Source organism: Clarias gariepinus, chromosome 23 (genome assembly GCF_024256425.1).
Source record: "Clarias gariepinus isolate MV-2021 ecotype Netherlands chromosome 23, CGAR_prim_01v2, whole genome shotgun sequence".
Taxonomy (NCBI): Eukaryota; Metazoa; Chordata; class Actinopteri; order Siluriformes; family Clariidae; genus Clarias; species Clarias gariepinus.
This window is the reverse complement of record NC_071122.1, coordinates 17,683,937-17,701,007: the sequence shown is the minus strand read 5'-3', so window position 1 is coordinate 17,701,007 and position 17,071 is coordinate 17,683,937. Positions and strand designations below refer to the sequence as shown.

The window sequence follows — 17,071 nt, the reverse complement described above, 5'->3', positions numbered from 1 at the left end:
ATACAAAGATATCCAAAACAAGACATTTGAGGGACAGCGTCGACGCTAATTGCACTTCGAATCGTGTTTAATCTAAAAGGAACCTTTCAGACAACACACACACACACATTCTTGTTCTTTGGTTTTAACTGAGGTTTGTTAAATGCACCTGCTATAGGAATATTTCATTGTATTCTTTAACACACATACACACACAAAAAAATTAATGATAAATAACCAAAAATGTTGCTACCTCCTTTTTGAAATAGTCCACAAAATAAAAGGCCAATGAAAAACATCCATAGTTACAGTAGCCTGTATACACCGTCTCGTTTCTCATTCATCCTTAAAAAGAAATAATAATAATAATTGAGAACCAAAATGCTTGTGAACAAAAACGCTTGTCTGGCCATCCTTGATCCTGAATTCATTTGCATGAACGAAACCAAGCAAACAACACACACCATGCTGACAAAAAAAAAGAGTAATGACTACCTCTCCCCTTAGAAAAAAAATGCTGAGTCTTGTTAAGTGCGAAGCATTAAATGGTCAAAAAAAAAAAAAAGGTCTATTCCAAATTGCGCGTCCACCATCTTTAAGTGATCTATTAGCATAGTGTCTGTGTACAGGTCTTTGCGGCGAGGAGGCATTAATTGCAAGCTCTAATTCTGCATGCATAACGAGGGGCCAGGCCCAGCTTTAAGCCAATGAAGCGGGCGGTCATTAGAGTGCGCTCAATGGGCCAGTGTCAGAAATGATGATGGGCAGAATGCATTAACGCGGGTCTTCTGGTTGAGACCCCCACCCCAAACCCCCCTACGGCTTTGCAATTAATGCAAAGCGTGGCTTTATGGCGGCTTCGGGTCAGGGGGGGATAAAAAAAAAAAAAAAGTCTTACAGACTTGCGTACCGAGCAGCGCAGTTGAGTTTGTTTGTTTGTTTGTTTGTTTTTTACTTGGTTCATCCTGTAGATCACTCAAAAGATGAGCTACAAAGAAGCCGGCTCGGTTAGTGCTGGCACGATAAAAACCAAAATATCCCAAAGATTAAACCTAGAGCTTAAATGTCCGCGCTAAAGATGACGGCGATGAGTCGCGTAAACAGGAACAGGGCCGAATCGCTCGGTAATAAGGAACTGCTGCATTTACGAAAGAACGTCAGTCATGCTTTAAGGTACACACCTGTAAACAAAGTTGTTTTATAAAAGATGTAGACTGATGTACGTCAGTGGTATTAGCGATCACCATGATGTTTTTGTTAATCTTGTTGTAATGATGTATTATTGTATATTACAGCTTGGCTTAGCTCTCAAGGGCATTTCTATCTCTCTCTCTCTGCTCTCTCTCTCGCTGTCTTTCTCTCTGTCCACACTTTTCGTCTTTATATATTTTTCTGCAGGTTTTTTTTATGTTAAGTTTCTACATTCTAACTATTGTAAAACCTTCTATACTGTATTGCTTATGCTGTTTGTATTTATCATATTATGTGCTGCAGGTATCATTATTTTCACTCCTGGGTTTGTTTGTTTGTTTGTTTGTTTAGTTGTTTTTTTATTTGTCTTCATAAAAAAAACATCTGGGACGATGCTTTTTAAAAGTGTATTATCTCAAAACAAAAAAAAAGAAAAAAAAAGACTTAAAGATTACAAAATTAGGTTAAGTGGTTTAGGTAAAAACACCAGTTTGTATATTTATCTTAGTTAGGTCTATTTTGATACTTTTTTTGTCTCTGTATTGCATTTATGCATTTTTAAGGAAAAAAGAGAGAGAGAAAACCTTTTAAACATTACAAAAAAAGAAGTTGAATTAATTGTTGCAATGATACCTCAGAAGGACTGTTTTTTTTTCTTTCTTTCTATCTTTCTTTCCTTTTTTTCCTTCTTTTCTCTTTCAAAGGACAGGACCAAAACCTCAAAAAAGGAGAAAGAGGAATATACAAAAACCTGAAGAAACAAAAAAAAATCTATCTATATATAAATATATATAAACGTAGCCCTCTCTTGCTTTACAAAAAAAGAACATTGAGGTGTATGTTGGTCCTTTTAGGTGCCAATAGATGTATTTGTACAGACTCCCTTTAAACAAAATCATTCCTGTAGTTTGCAGAAACGTCTCAAAGCTGTCGCTCATTTGGCAATGGTGTTTTCATTTCATTTCCAGCGAGTCTGTCGTCACTCGTCACGTCGGCTCAGAGCCCGATGGACTGCGCAGCAAGGCTCTCGTTAACTTAATTTGCATTAACGGCTTAGTAATTATAAATACGAGCCGATGCGTCGTCGTGCCGTCACTGATTCTATTGATTTCTTCATTCTCTTCTCGAAATATGCTGACCTGGATCTTCTCTAAAAACAACGGGACCACGATTTTTACTACAACCTGTTCAGCTTTGGGATCAGATCTGTCGATGGTTATTTATGATATCATCAAATTCCTTTCTGCTAATTGGTTAGAAATGTTTGAAGCTTTTCCATTATGGAAAACTTGTGTTTGGGTCAAAATCCTTTTGTTGTTGTTCTATTTTTTTTTTTTTTTACTTTTAATGTTAAGTCTATTGAGCTGTCTGAGCTCCATTTCTGTGTGATCGACAGCTTTAATGTGACGTTATCCAGGAAACAGATCCTTGCCTATGAGCTTTGCCTGACGGTATTAACTTCTCTTTACTTTTCTTTTCTTTCTTTTTTTTTTTAACGGCCAAATCGAATGGATCTACCACTTTAGCTCTCATTTCATTTCCGTCTTAAGAATGTGTGTACATTTTTATCAGCAGTGATTTCTATGTACTTAGTTTAGTATAAATATAAAGTTTTTTTGTTTACCTTTTTTGTTGTTGTTTATTTTTTTCAAAACTTTTTGAATGAAAAACTTTAGGGGAAAGAACACATGGTGGTTCTAAGATGGTATTGAGAAAAGAAGAAAAAAAAAAGAAAAGGCAACTAGCCAGCCATCGTTATTGTTTTCAACCCTGGGGTGACCGTGTTTATGCCAGTCACTGCCATTTTTCTTCATGCTGTATAAAAACACACACACACACACACACACACACACATATATCTGTGTATTTGTAACCTGAATCTTCTTGTGTCTGCCCATGCAGACAATAAAAAAAACTGTACAGTAGTTCTAGTTGCATGTAATCTGTACTAATTATTGACAATGGCATTATAAAATGCAATAAAAATACTTATTACACTGTCCACATTTGTGTCCATTGCGTCTGCTCATTTGAAGTTTTTTTTTTCAGACATTTTAAAGATAAACATGCAGCAGTTGTGAGAAGTGCTGTTATGTCCTGTGTCTGTCTTTTTGCACATCTGCAAAAAAGCAACATTGTGTCCAGAAAAAAAAACAAACATGTTCTTGATTTGCAGCAGACGAAAAGAACGGGTCTGATATGACTTTCTTTTTATTATATCGAGTTTGGCACGAGCATACGATTGCGCCTCACCAAGTGTCTTTTCTCTTGGTGTACAAATTTCAAGATCTCGACCGACTAGTGAACAGGGGAAACGAGGAAACGTGTGCTTGATGGGCTTTCAGGCGACATTCTGTGGTTAAAAACATCTGGAGAGAGGTCTGTCCAAATCCTGACTGAAACAGACCTCCTTAAAATTAGAGTAATAGGGTAAAGTTTACAAGTGCCACTTTTGTCTAAGAGGATCAGGCTAATGATAGTTATTTGCGTTTCATTTTTACTTTCCTTTTTTTTTTCTTCCTCTCATACAAGCTGTCTGTCTGAATTGCTGCCAAGAACCTTCAGCTTTGTCAAAGGAGAAAAATGATAGTTAGCTATTGTTAAACTGTTAGTGATGCATAACTCGTGAGTTATTAGGCTTCACAGGAGTAAGTCCAGTCAGATCCTAAATTGCAAAATGACGCCTGGGGATTTAATCAAGCGATCCCAGGAAGTGACACATTCTGCAATCAAGTGCTTTATCTTAATGAATCACAATGATTTAACAGTGATTCAGGAAAAAAGAAAAGCTACAATAGTTTATTCATATGAAGTTACATTTATTGTGTCATTTTTTGGTTAAAAAATAAATTCGTTTTTCTTTGCGTGGTACATAATTTTTTTTTTATTACAAATGTAAGTTGTGGTAACAAGAAGAAACACATGTAACAATTATTTATATTTATAAATATTTAAAAATGTATAATTTATATTTATATTTATATTAAAATTAAATAATTTATTTTAAAATAATTATATAAAATAAGATAAAATGGTAAGTAATGGGAGAAGAAAAAGAAAATTGTACCATAAAGATACAAAATAATAAATTAACGTTAACATTTATACAAATTATTAAGTTATAAGGTATATTATAATAGATAGATAGATAGATAGATAGATAGATAGATAGATAGATAGATAGATAGAGTAAAGGATATGTTGATGATTTATGTTTTTTTACTGCATCATCTGTTTAAATCGTCCCCTGCGCGCTGGGCCGTACTGTCATGGAGTGCGCTACACATATTCGCACTGCCCCGTGGCCTCATTTGCTGTGTTTCAGCCTCTGTCCACCAGGAGGGGTAAATAAACCAGTCATAAAGTAAGCGCGAGGGGGAAAAAAATAAAAACACAGGAAGAAAAAAACAGAGTGGGACAGGCCCAGCCAGAGTCCTTTCACACTCACACTGAGAAAATCTCATGCTGACACACAGACAGGGTGTGGAGTGTTATTGCAACCTGCTTAGACTTGGGATCGGGTTCTGTTCTTCAATCTTGGCATACGTCAAATATGCAGAGCTTCAAAACCTGAAAAAAGATGCACTGAGTACTTTTCTGAGACGGCGGTTTCAAGAAAAACAGACTGGAATTTTTTTTTCTTTGTCTTCTTTTCGGAGGCGTCATTATTAAAGTGTATTTATTTTTTAAAAACTAATGTATTGTGAGAAAAGATGAAAAAAAAAAAAGATCCATTGCACGGCATACAAAATCATGTTATTTGAATGTCCAATTGACTCAATGGACCTATGTTGACCCAGTCTCGTGATGCACGCCGATTTGGACCTGATGATTTCGAGTACAGACAGCGCTCCTGTAAGACCATCCACCCCAGACTCTGAACTGCTTACGTAATGACTCCAACTATAAAAATCCAGCTTACAACATGCCGTCCACATCATGTCCCAGACTCTATTGCACAATTCGCCCTGCACTCATGGCCACCCTAATGAGTCTAATTAAGAAGTCCCTGACAGACCAGGACTGGCCTGGATCACTGGTGCATACTGTACAGCGACTCGAGTGGAAGAACAAAAGCATCTTTGTGAGTGATTGAAACCACATTTTTAGTCCCCTGCTCTTTTTTTATTCTTAAACTGTTACAAACTGCTCAAAGCTACTGAATACAATCAGCATCAAAAAGTTAAAATAACACCTCAGAAAGAACTGATAGATATCTGTGGTAGGTTATGTCTTGCTCTTTCGAATTGCACCTCAGTGGATCTGGGTTCAAGTCCCACCTGTATGCTTGGTGGGTTTCCTCCAGGTACTCCGGTTTCCTCCCACAGTGAATGCGGAGACATAAAGATTTGGCTAATTGGCGTTCCTAAATTGCCTGTGGTTTGTGAATTTGTGCATGAATATTGAGCAGAAGTTCCACCATGGTCGGTAAAAGGGAATAAATACAATGGTATTCACTATTCGCCTGCACGGTCCCTATTTGGACTATAGAGGTTCCATGAGGATGGATGAATGGGTGGATGGATAGGATCTGTTTGCTCTTCTTCTCTTCCTTCGCCATCAATTGCAAGTTCATCAAACACTTCTTTATCAAATCCCTTTCTTTGTTATGTCTTCATATTAAACAAGATTCTACTATCCGCAAAGTGACATTACTGTTATACAACTATTATGGTTGAGCCTCCAAGAACCTTCATTATTGAGACCTGGGAGGATATTGATGAACCATCATCTTTTTTCTTTTTTTTTTAAGAAACATGGGGAAAAAAGTAAGCAATGTACAATAAGTATCCGGACTGCATGAAAAATATATATTTTTTATTTATTTTTTTGCCAAATGTGTGTAAATCTACCTCCTGACCCAGAAAGAGTCATGCTTCATGCTATTCTATGTATTTTACCTACAGTGGTACGTACTTTTGTTTTGTACTATTGCTTAGACAAAGTGAATAAATAATATATTAATATTAAACAATGCAAGGTCTGTGCAACAAAAAAAAAAGCTTTTTTATATATATGTTTTTAGTGCTAACTTATCTACACAAGCCAGCCCTGATCATGTAAGTGCATAACTTGTTATAATAATTTGTTACACACAAAAAAAAATGATTCACTAAAAAATCTTCCACTGCTTATTTTAGGCTTGCTTGTGCGTACTGTATGTACAGTAATTCCTACACTTATCTGGAGTTTCAGTACCAGGCACCCATATGTTGATACACGTTATAGTATAATAACTCATTTTTAAGCAGATAGCACACATAACAGTGTTGGTGGTGGCCACGCACTATTAGCTCGGGTCTGGGTTATATTATTTCATTAAAACTGTGCCGATGGGGAGGAATAGCATCCTACTGTCTGCATGGAACAACATCTTAAACTGGGTCCTGCAGAAAGAACTGTAGTAAATACTGTAAACACAGCAGGGAAATGTCTTCGGTACGCACTGTGGTGAGGATATAGTGCTTATTTTAGTCTCTCGTTAGTTTTCCCCTCTCTCCGTCTCTCTCAAGACAAGCACAAGTGACCATGTAAATCATATGAAATCATGGCCAAATCACAGCATTGGTGCTGATTAAATTTTTTTTGTTATACATACTGTATAATACAGAAGGCGGCACGGTGGTGTAGTGGTTAGCACTGTCGCCCTGCACCTCCAGGTTTGATTCCCGGCCAGGCTCGATTCCCGTCTCTGTGTGCTTGGAGTTTGCATGTTCTCCCCGTGCTTGGTGAGGTTCCTTCAGGTTCTCCGGTTTCCTCCAACGGTTCAAAGACATCCAGATCAGACCAATTGGTGTTCCCAATGAGTGAGTGTACATGTGTGCCCTGCGATGGACTGGCACCCTGTCCAAGGTGTACCGCACCTCATGCCCTAAGGTCTCCAGGGATATGCTCCAGGCTCTCTGCAACCCTTTATACAGGATAAAGCCCTATAGTTGATGAGTGAGTGTGTGATATAATATGGTGGCTCGGTGGTTAACGTTCAACTGCGAATCAGAAGGTCCCCAGTTTGAGCCCTGACGCCGCCAGGTCGCCACTAGACCCTTGAGCAAGGTTCTTCACCCCCAAATGCTCAGATACAATTGGCGTCAAGCTGGCAACCTGACCCTGTGAATACGTGCCACAGAATCAGCAGATGTACAGAGTGTCTCACCTATTTTTTTTCTACCAACCCTCATACCTATTTGTCATCATTTTATAATTTAACAACATTGCAACAAAAGGAGCTTAAAAAGCCTGTTGTTTTCAGTAATGAGGCCACATTTCATACGTATGTGGAAGTCAACAGGCATAGTGTTCACATTTGAGGGGAAAAAAATCCCCATGTTACAGTTGAGCACATAAGGGACTTGCCTGAAAGTGAATGTGTTCTGCGCAGTCTCCAAGAATCCCCCCCTTTCTACAAGCCTGGAGGAGCTGGACTTGATACGGTGCGCATATTGAACATTTGTGGAGCATTGCGAAATTGTTTATAAAATCTATATCCGTTTTGAAAATGTGGTTGGACTTTTGATAAATTAATCTTTTCTTTTTCAACATGAAGTCTTTTTTAACATGAAGTCTATTTAATTTTGTTTGCATAGAACATTTTACTCAAATATTCATATTTGAAATGATGATTTTTTGGGACACCCTGTATATCTGTTGTCCGATGTGCCGGGACCTGGAGCCTATCCCAGGAGGCTTAGGGCACAAGACGGAGTACACCCTGGACAGGGTGCCAATCTATTGCAGGGCGCACACACACACACACACACACACACACACCTAAAATAATTAGCCTACCCTGTATGTCTTTGGACTATAAGAGAAAACCGGAGTACCTGGAGAAAACCCACCAAACACGGGGAGAACACGCAAACGCCATGCACACCGGGAAGGGAAACGAGCCTGGCCGGGAATCAAACCTGCACCCTGGAGGTGTAAGGCTGCTTAAAGTAAAGCATTCAGCGCAAAATTAAGGATTTCTTTCTCAAAAAAAGTCTGTAGTGTCCGGAACACAGTCAAATTCATGTTGCAATATTTTACTCATTTTACATTTTAGAATAATACACTTTCAGGTTTATGTCTTTACATATGAAATCTAAATTGGCCAAGTTTCATCTGAATGACAACTAAACGATTTGAATTCAAAAAAGTTACAGACTCTACATAAAATGGCATGAAATTGTATTTAGCAAATGTATCTTTTTATTTGATAAAAATAAAATGATGTATGTGTGTATGCATATTAACAAAAAAACAAAAAGCACGAATCATGAGATTAGAAGCTGTGTTATAAAAAATTATGTTATATGACCATCTGAAAACTTTTTCACATAGGTGAGCCACTTTTAGGAGAATGTGTTTTTTTTTTTTTCGACCGGAAATATAAGTATAATGTTTGATTGCAATGAAAAACAAAATTCAGTTATTTTTATTCTGTAATCACTTTATACCAATCAGGGTTGTGGTGGATGCAAAGGGTATCATGTTAACACTTAACCTGAGGTAGGACAACTTGGACAAACACTTCCACATCATAACTTAAAATTGCACTTCTGCTTCCGGGATATACTGTATAAAGGCAATAGTGTTACATTACACGTAGGAGCTCTAAATATATATATATATATATATATATATATATATATATATATATATATATGAATAAGGTTCTTCGTACATTTGTTCCTGCAAAGCTCCTTTCAATAAACTGGCGGAGGGTGTTCAAGTCAAACTGGGACTTGATTGTGCAGTACAGTAACATACTGCATTTATGAGAGTAAAAAATAGCTTTATGTTTCTATATAATCTCCTGCTACACTAGTACACTTATCCCAGAGCTTCATTAGTGCTTGGATACCATCAGGGTAGAAAGTTTACGCCAGAGCCATGATGGGACTGCCTGCTTTACATCTGAAACCCTGGCCTCCCAGGAACACCTTTAATGCCCGAAACATGTGGAAATGCCTTGGAGAGCGGTCAGGAATGTATGGGGATGCAGCAATAATTCCCAACTGAGTTCCTGTAATGTGAAAGTGGTGTTGGTGAATGATCGTGTGTGCAGTTCCTGAAACTGATGTGTCTCTGATGTTCCACAAGTTATCCATCAATTTTTTAAGAATCAGGTGTTCTGCTTGCTGAGGGTTCACAGGAACGGTTATTTACTCTGGGGCACTTCGTCCGGGATCGTCATTCATGGACATACGGCCTTCTTTAAAACGTTTGCACCATTCAAAGGTTTCACTGCGGCTAAAAGTCATGAACTTGCCGAAGAAGTATTTGTGATAGTAAAAACAAAGGAATTCAAGATTAGAGCTGATAAAATGAGTCTAAATTGGAATGCGTAAAATCACCCAGATAAAAACAAAGCACTGACAGCTGCTAAAACTGATTTATGAATCACAAGACACCAGCCATTCTTACCATGTCAGATGCACATGTGATTCTCATCTGTTGAACAAAAGCCAAAATAAGATCAAAACCCATTAAAATAATTAGCTAAATATTACAATTAGTAATACCAATAAACAACATAGCACACTGCAGGGTTATATCAGGTTATATACTTTTCCGAATCTGTGCTTAGTATGGTTTAATCTGGATCACACTACATGCATATAAAGTATTTGTAAGGGTTTATCTTATAAAATATAAAGGAAGAGTAGGTCTTAACATTAATTATAAGATGCAGGGTGAGTAAGGTATGACTTGACTTGATGATGAATTGGAACACAGCTTAACCACAGTTATAAAATAGTTAATGTTCAGAGATAATAATAATAATAATAATAATAATAATAATAATAATAATAATAATAAGCATGTGTCATCATAAACCCCTTTAACTCAGAGAACATCACTAACAGTTCCTGACACGTTAGAAAGATGCTATAATACCAACATTAACTTTATCCTAGCTAACATCAGCTTTCTTTTACAAAAAAAAAATCAGTTCATATGATCATAGTTTAATACAGTATGAGGCATTATTATTATTATGACAGTGTACAATTCCTTGTTTCACACTGCTGTTTAAAGCCTTGTGTTAGAAGCTAGTCAGCTTTGTTGTACACATTAGCCTTAAAAAAGATAGGCCATGAACTTATCAGTGCATAGGTGTAAGCTTGTGCTTATGTTAACTGGAAATAATAAAAGATTGAAACATAACACACACGGTTTGGAGGCAATTCTGATAAACTTTTAAGCATTTAATAAGGAGAAATGTGTTGTTTTACTTAACACATCATTAGCAGATGTGTGTTCCTGTAGAAAATGCTACTCTAAGTGGTTTTGAATGAGGAACTGAATCTTTAAGTGATACGCAGTACTGAACCATACCAGCCTACTTTCACCCATGCTTATACAATTCGATTCACTTGTAAAACTTGCACCATGTCAAAATCAAATTGATGCCTCTGTTTCACATGATGGGGGCTTTAATGTGTTTTTTTGTCCATTATAGGTATTTAAATAGGCATGGCATGTCAGGTTTATATGTTGTTGTGAATTAATTGGATTTACCTTAAGCAATTTTGGGCTACTTATAGACAGAACAGCAAAAGTATAACAATTATTAATTCATTGATCTGGTATACTGCTTTATCCTGTGTACAGGGTCATGAAGCCCCGGAGCCATGGAAAAAGCACAGATAATGAAGGAGAAGAAGAAGAAGATGAGCAACAACAACAACAACAACAATAATAAAAATAACACTAACGCTAATAACAACAACGAAAACAACAACACCAATAATAATAAGACAAAGAAGAAAAAGAACAACAAAAGCAACAACAATAAAAAGAAAAAAAAGGAAGGAGATAAAGAATTATGACAACAACAGCAATAATAATAATAATAATAATAAAAAACAAAAATAGTAATAATAACAACAATAATAATAGGGAAAATAATAGTAATCTTAAAAATAACAGTACTAACAAAAAGAGAAAGAAGATAAAGCAAAATAATTACTAACATAAAAATTTTTTTTTAATTATTTTTAAACTAAAACTTATTATTATTATTATTATTATTATTATTATTATTATTTCCTGTGTAATGACACAGCAGTAACTTTTACTCCCTAAATGTTACACTCTGTATTTTAGCCTGAAGGCAGCAGCAGCACAGTAATCAGGCTCGGATGCAATTTCCTGTTGAAAATTCTCGAACTCTGTGTGTGTATGTGTGTGTCCGTTCGTGCATGCGTGCATGTGTGTGTGTGTGTGTGCGCTTGGAAGTCTTCAGGCTGAAACTTAAAACTCAGACACCGAAGTCAGCAGCGTGTTTAAACTCCAGAGGATTTTCACTGAGGAGTCTTCACACTGCTCTTTACTTCTCCTTAACATTTCCCGGGAGTAACTTTTGTGAACTTTGTTTGTGTGGAGGTTTGTTCTGCACGGAGCGAGAGAGAGAGAGAGAGAGAGACTGTCAGAGTGTGTGGAAGTTTGTGAAGGCTGAGTGTTGTCACTGTGAGGGCAGTCCGGAGACGCTGAAACATGACGGGGACGCGACTTCTCCCCGCGCGCGCCGGACTTCACTGAGGGAGCGCGTGAGTTACTGAAACGCGGGAAAAGAACAACGCGCTGTCTCTAAGGTAAGACCTGCATTCGGACATACAGTACAGTACGCAACCTGTTTACAGTAAAAGTACAACTTTCTGAACTCGTTTGCACTTGTTAAGGAGTGAGAATAGTAAACACTTGATATAAAATGTACTTTATTTATGTACGTTCTGGGTTTTATTGCATAATACAGTGCTTTAAATAAAGGTTTATGCTGTTTGTCAACAAACAACAGAAGTTCTGTATTGAAAAAGAAATCGGTAAAAAAAAAAAAACGTCAAGTACGCAATGCAAAGCAGAATTCTGTACTGCAAAGTTCCATCTAACAAATTGTTGCATGAACATACAGAAAAAAAAGGGTCACTTCATATTATATGAGTCTTAATCCTTACTTTAATCTTACTGTATCATTTTCGGCCGTATATAATGAAAGAATGAATTGTCAGGCAGGTTGTGGTTATTAGTTGCTGATCTGGGGGCACGGGGTTCGAGTCCCGCAACCACAAAGTTGCCACTGTCGGGCCCTTGGGCAAGGCCCTTAACCCTATGCGCATATGAAATACCCAGATGCAGGAGATGAATCCTCGGTTCCAATCCCAAGCCTGGAGAAATGGGTGGGCAGGAAGGGCATCCGGTATAAAAAAAAAACAACTGTGCCAATACTGTAACTTGTAGATCGAATGATCCGATGTGGCAACCCTGAGAAATGGGAAAAAAGTAATGTGAATTGTTACGAATGACTTGCAAAGCCGTGTTGAAATAAATAGCATGCCTTCAAGGGCAACATTTTAAATCACATTATTAAAAAAATATATATTGAAAGTGACGAAGCAGAAATTTTATTTGCCGATGTTAAAGGTTGTGAGTCAGCCTCAGTTCAATCAACATTTGTCTCAAATTATGCCTACTTGTTCCCATGCTTTTGCTTATTCTGCTACATCCTGCCAACCATCACACCCTACTCAATCTATTGCTTGAAACATATGGAAGACTTCCAGCGCTGTGAGGAATTGGATCACCTAAAATGCCGAACACAAGCAGGGGTTTGTGTTGGCAAGGTCTCTGGTGAACCATGTTTTTGGCTGTCTTGTGTATACAGGATAGATTCTGGTCTCTTGGCTCTCAGCTCGAGCAGATGTGGGAGGAGGACCGTAACCCCGATGCCAGCTCGCCTCAACCTCCAGATGAAGCACGTCTCGGCCCAGGGAGCTCGGCAGTGGAGTGTCCCAGCGGCACTGACTCAGGTGGGCACGTCGAGATAATGTACATGTGCTGAGCATGCTAGGTTAGGACACAAAAAAGGAAAAACAATTGAGTTTGTATTGTACGAGGCTGAAAAAGATGCATTTATTTTTAAGTCAATTTAAGATTTAGGGATGGATATTTTTTTATTAAATAGAACATTTTTTAAACAGACACAGGTACACTGACTGAAGAATACCAAAATCATTAACGTTAGCCACTTTGACGTGTCTCACATGCTTCTCAGTCGTATGGCGACTATGGATACTTAATGCCATACCTTGCATGCACATATTTTTGGTTCGGATTACACAAGCTATACCTTGCTTAGTTCCTGCTGCACTCTTGAAAACGCTCAGGGAGGACATACGCAGAGTTTTCCAAAATGTACATGAAACACTGCGTGATCTTTGAATCAGCTTGTGAATGTGGATGTGATCGGTTGCATGTTACAGAAATTAGAGCAAGTGTTTATAGGAGAGACATAGAATGCATGGAATCAGGGATCGCCAGAAATTCTTTTACGCTGCACTGTATATTCTACAGTTACAGTAAATGCAAAGAACAAAGTATGTCTGGGTATGTCCGCTGTGTATCTAACAGGAGACAAAAGTAGGTCTAGAAATGAAATTAATATAACCATATTTATGATTGGAATCGAACCCAGACGCAGACACAAGTCTAGCTCGTCTAAATATCACACAATCTTTCGATCAGATGCATGCAGTTAATAGTGGGTGGCCTCATTTGGTCTCATCTGCTGTTTTACTCAGGGAGGATGTTTATAGTACTTCACTTGGGTAAGAATGCTCTCAAATGCATGAGATTGGTGACAGATGAGCTGATCCAGTACCTGATGAGAAGACACTGAATGTCTGGATATTTCTTTGATCCCAATCTCACGAGAGGCAGGAGTTGAGTATAGTTTATTTCAGGCTGTACTCGGGGTTGTTTTTGCTGTTCTTGCTAGCATATAAACTCAGCCTCGTACCCTCTGCTTGTGACTTGTGCCGAGAAGTTATCACATGCCTGGACCCTATCTCAGGGGGTTCAGGATATTAAGCAAGGGACATCACAGGACACCGGTCACACACTACAGACAATTTCCAAAGACCAATTGGTCAACAACACACTGGGTTTAAGTGATAATGAAAAACACCAGACTCTCTTTAGAAAAGTGGAGGTCTGGATTATGAGACTAGCTAGCATAGCATTGTTCTGGAAGTTGGGTATCGGTCAGAACTGAACAAAACCACGAAATGGAGGAATGAGTAAAATTATAGTTTTTATTTTTTTGTATTCTTGGAAATAATACAGTTAAGAATAATGACCAACGGATCTTGCTGTCATCTTGCTAGGAGTGGTGCATGAGCTGTCATCGTGATTTTAACCAAAGCCACAGGGTAGCAAAAGCGTGCAGAAGCACATATGTGGTCTTCGGTGTGGGTTTGTGCGTCCGTGCATTCTTGCATTCTTGCGTCAGTGTTGTATTTTTGAGTGTGCATACAGTATATTTCAGGCCTCTGAAGCCTGTATGTTAGCGTACTGTTTTTTGCCACAGGAGTTAGCTGAGCAGGCGGGGTTTATCAAGTCCTGGCCCAGTCCTTCATTTGCACCAAGCCAAGGCGAGTCAGTTCCTGCACGCCTGCCACAGCCAGTGGGCCATGAAAACTCAGCCACAGTCAGAGAGTTGCCCACTGGGTCTTGCTTAAGTCTGGCTCGTACCCGCTAATTACATTCAGCAATGCATTGTTCTTCTCTAAGGCTTTGTTTCAACATGAGGATTATTATTATTCACACCCAAAGAACCACAATTTTTTTCGCTTTTTGGATCGCTCTCCCCATTATTATTATTATATTTTTGTAATTTTTTTTATTTGGGACAATTTTATTCTTCTTACTGGCACATCAGTTGTGTGGGTTTAGCTTGGCCTACTTCTGAAGGCAAACACCTGAACTGAAGTCACACATATACAAAAGCATCCTTTCATTGCTTGACCTCATAGGATCGCGCAACACAAGGCACTGTTTCTAGATCTGTTTCTAAAACCAACTCAGATCCCTGCACTGGGAGTAGATCTGATCTCAGATCATCGGGATAAAAATGCGTCTTTTTTTAAACATACTTTAAAAGTACAGACTTGAGGCCAGTGCTTCATTGAGAATATGGAGCTTGTCTGAGCTGTAACACTGACTCTATTGACTTGCTTGGCGTGTGCTGGTTTCACAGCAGCGTGTCTGTCTGCTGTCTGCCCTGATGGCGAAAATCAGTAGTGAATGTTGATGCTTAGATGCAATAATAGCTGTAATATTGTTAATTTTACATACAGTAATTAGGCAACATACTGCTTGTTTAGTGAAATGATCATGAATTAAATTATAAACTAAATCTCACATGTGTAGGAATAGCTTTAAATTATTAACAATTTAACCCTGTGTAATTCTTGGAAAACAGTAGAAGAGTAAATACGAACGGAATCTTTGTATTACCTACAATATGAGGGGAGTTTGGGTTAATCCAGGTCTTGGGATGAAATTTCTTGTGAAGCAGACAGAATAATGATTGAAATTATTGAAAAAGACTTAAAGCTCAGTACACTGCTGAGACACTTGGCCACAGTTTTAAAAGAAGTCTATACCGTCCACATCCCCCGTACAGTCCTGCCCTCGCTCCATGCCATTTCCATATTTTTGGTCCATGGAAGGAGTTCCTGGGAGGCCAGCGTTTAAGACTTGAAGCAGACATCCTGGGTCTACTGAGAAAACAATCTACGTTGATGGTAACCAAGCACAAGTGTAACACTGGGATAAGTGCATTTAATGTAGCAGGGGATTATATAGCGAAATAAAAATAGTTTTTACTCTCATAACTGTGTTCTGTTGTTCTGCGTGATCAAAAGTCCCGGTTTGACTTGCACAAACTAGTATATGGTTTAACGCCATAAAAGAATAATTTACAGCATGCATAACCTGTCCTAGTGCTCATCTTAATTTCGGAATGGAGGTATAAATTCTAAATATTTTCTACAAGGTGGCAAATTAAAGGAAAAACCTGAATAAATGAGAAGAAAAACAGAACGAGCACAAATCTGTGATAAACAATTAACATCCCACTCTGCCATATTTAATTCTGAACAGAGCCATCTGACCTTGATTTTGGATCGAAAGAAAAAGTTATAATGCACAAACACTGCTCAAGTCGCTAGTGTCTCAGAAGGAGGAGTGAATAACGTGACATTTAGAGTTATGGGTAAATAGGCCTGGAAATTTTGGTCAGAAATGTCGCACTGACCATGATCCTTGTGCATTAGTGTGATATGTAAGGAAAAACAGAAGAGCAACTGTTGTTCAGGTGACTCAGAAAGTCAGTGTAGGGTGTGGTGAGACTGTAGAAACAGTCTAGAGAGGGATATTATAATAGCCTTGCACTGCGAAGTCCCAAGGCACGGCTAAAGGCTGGTGTGTGGTATAAACTGAGACAAAGAAACGGGTCTTTAATGCTGTGGAGACAGTTGTTTTGCTGGCAAAATAAATTGGTGTTTTATTCTTTTTTTGCCATTAGTTGGAAGTCTGACTGTAACTAAATACCAAGTTTTTTTCTGACGGATCATCTTTATCCTATAATGAAATGTTACTGGAATAATGGAGGAGTTGTTTTTGCCAGGACGACTCTATCCAAAGAGCACATAGTGAATGGTGTGATAAAGATGAAAATGAAGTTATTGTGCCCAAGGCTGCTGACCGGGCATACCAAATTTATGCTTTTAATGTTAATACTGTGGTACCTCGGCATACAAATTTAATCTGAAATTTAAGGCGAAACCCATTTTCCCATAGGAAATAGTGTTAATGCAGATAATCTGTTTTAACCATCCAAAAATATACCACTATAATCATCATATGAAAACAATAAAAACATTTAGAAAAGACATGTAAATAAAGTAAAATATGTCTCTCACCGAACATTAATTTATCATTCCACTTGGCATCAGATGCTTTTAAACAAAACTGAAAGTGGCTCCCTTTTTCTTTTTGCTACTGTCCTTGCTTCTTTCACTTTTTCATTTTCAAAAAATATGTTAACTTGCTTTGCTTGGCTTTCCACTGA

At 38.0% G+C, this 17,071-nt stretch overlaps 1 protein-coding gene across 2 annotated transcripts in view; it reads left to right on the top strand.

Moving 5' to 3' along the window:
* Positions 1–11,417: 11,417 nt before the first annotated feature.
* Positions 11,418–17,071, top strand: part of mdfi (MyoD family inhibitor) — a 55,540-nt gene continuing 49,886 nt past the window's right edge. Inside the window, exons 1-2 of one of the 2 annotated variants that reach the window (XM_053483558.1) lie at positions 11,418–11,753; positions 12,821–12,965. In XM_053483558.1, coding sequence (XP_053339533.1) covers positions 12,857–12,965 — 109 coding nt within the window. In that variant the 5' untranslated portion in view covers positions 11,418–11,753; positions 12,821–12,856. The remainder of the gene's footprint in view (positions 11,754–12,820; positions 12,966–17,071) is intronic. The other variant, XM_053483559.1, reaches the window with a different exon arrangement.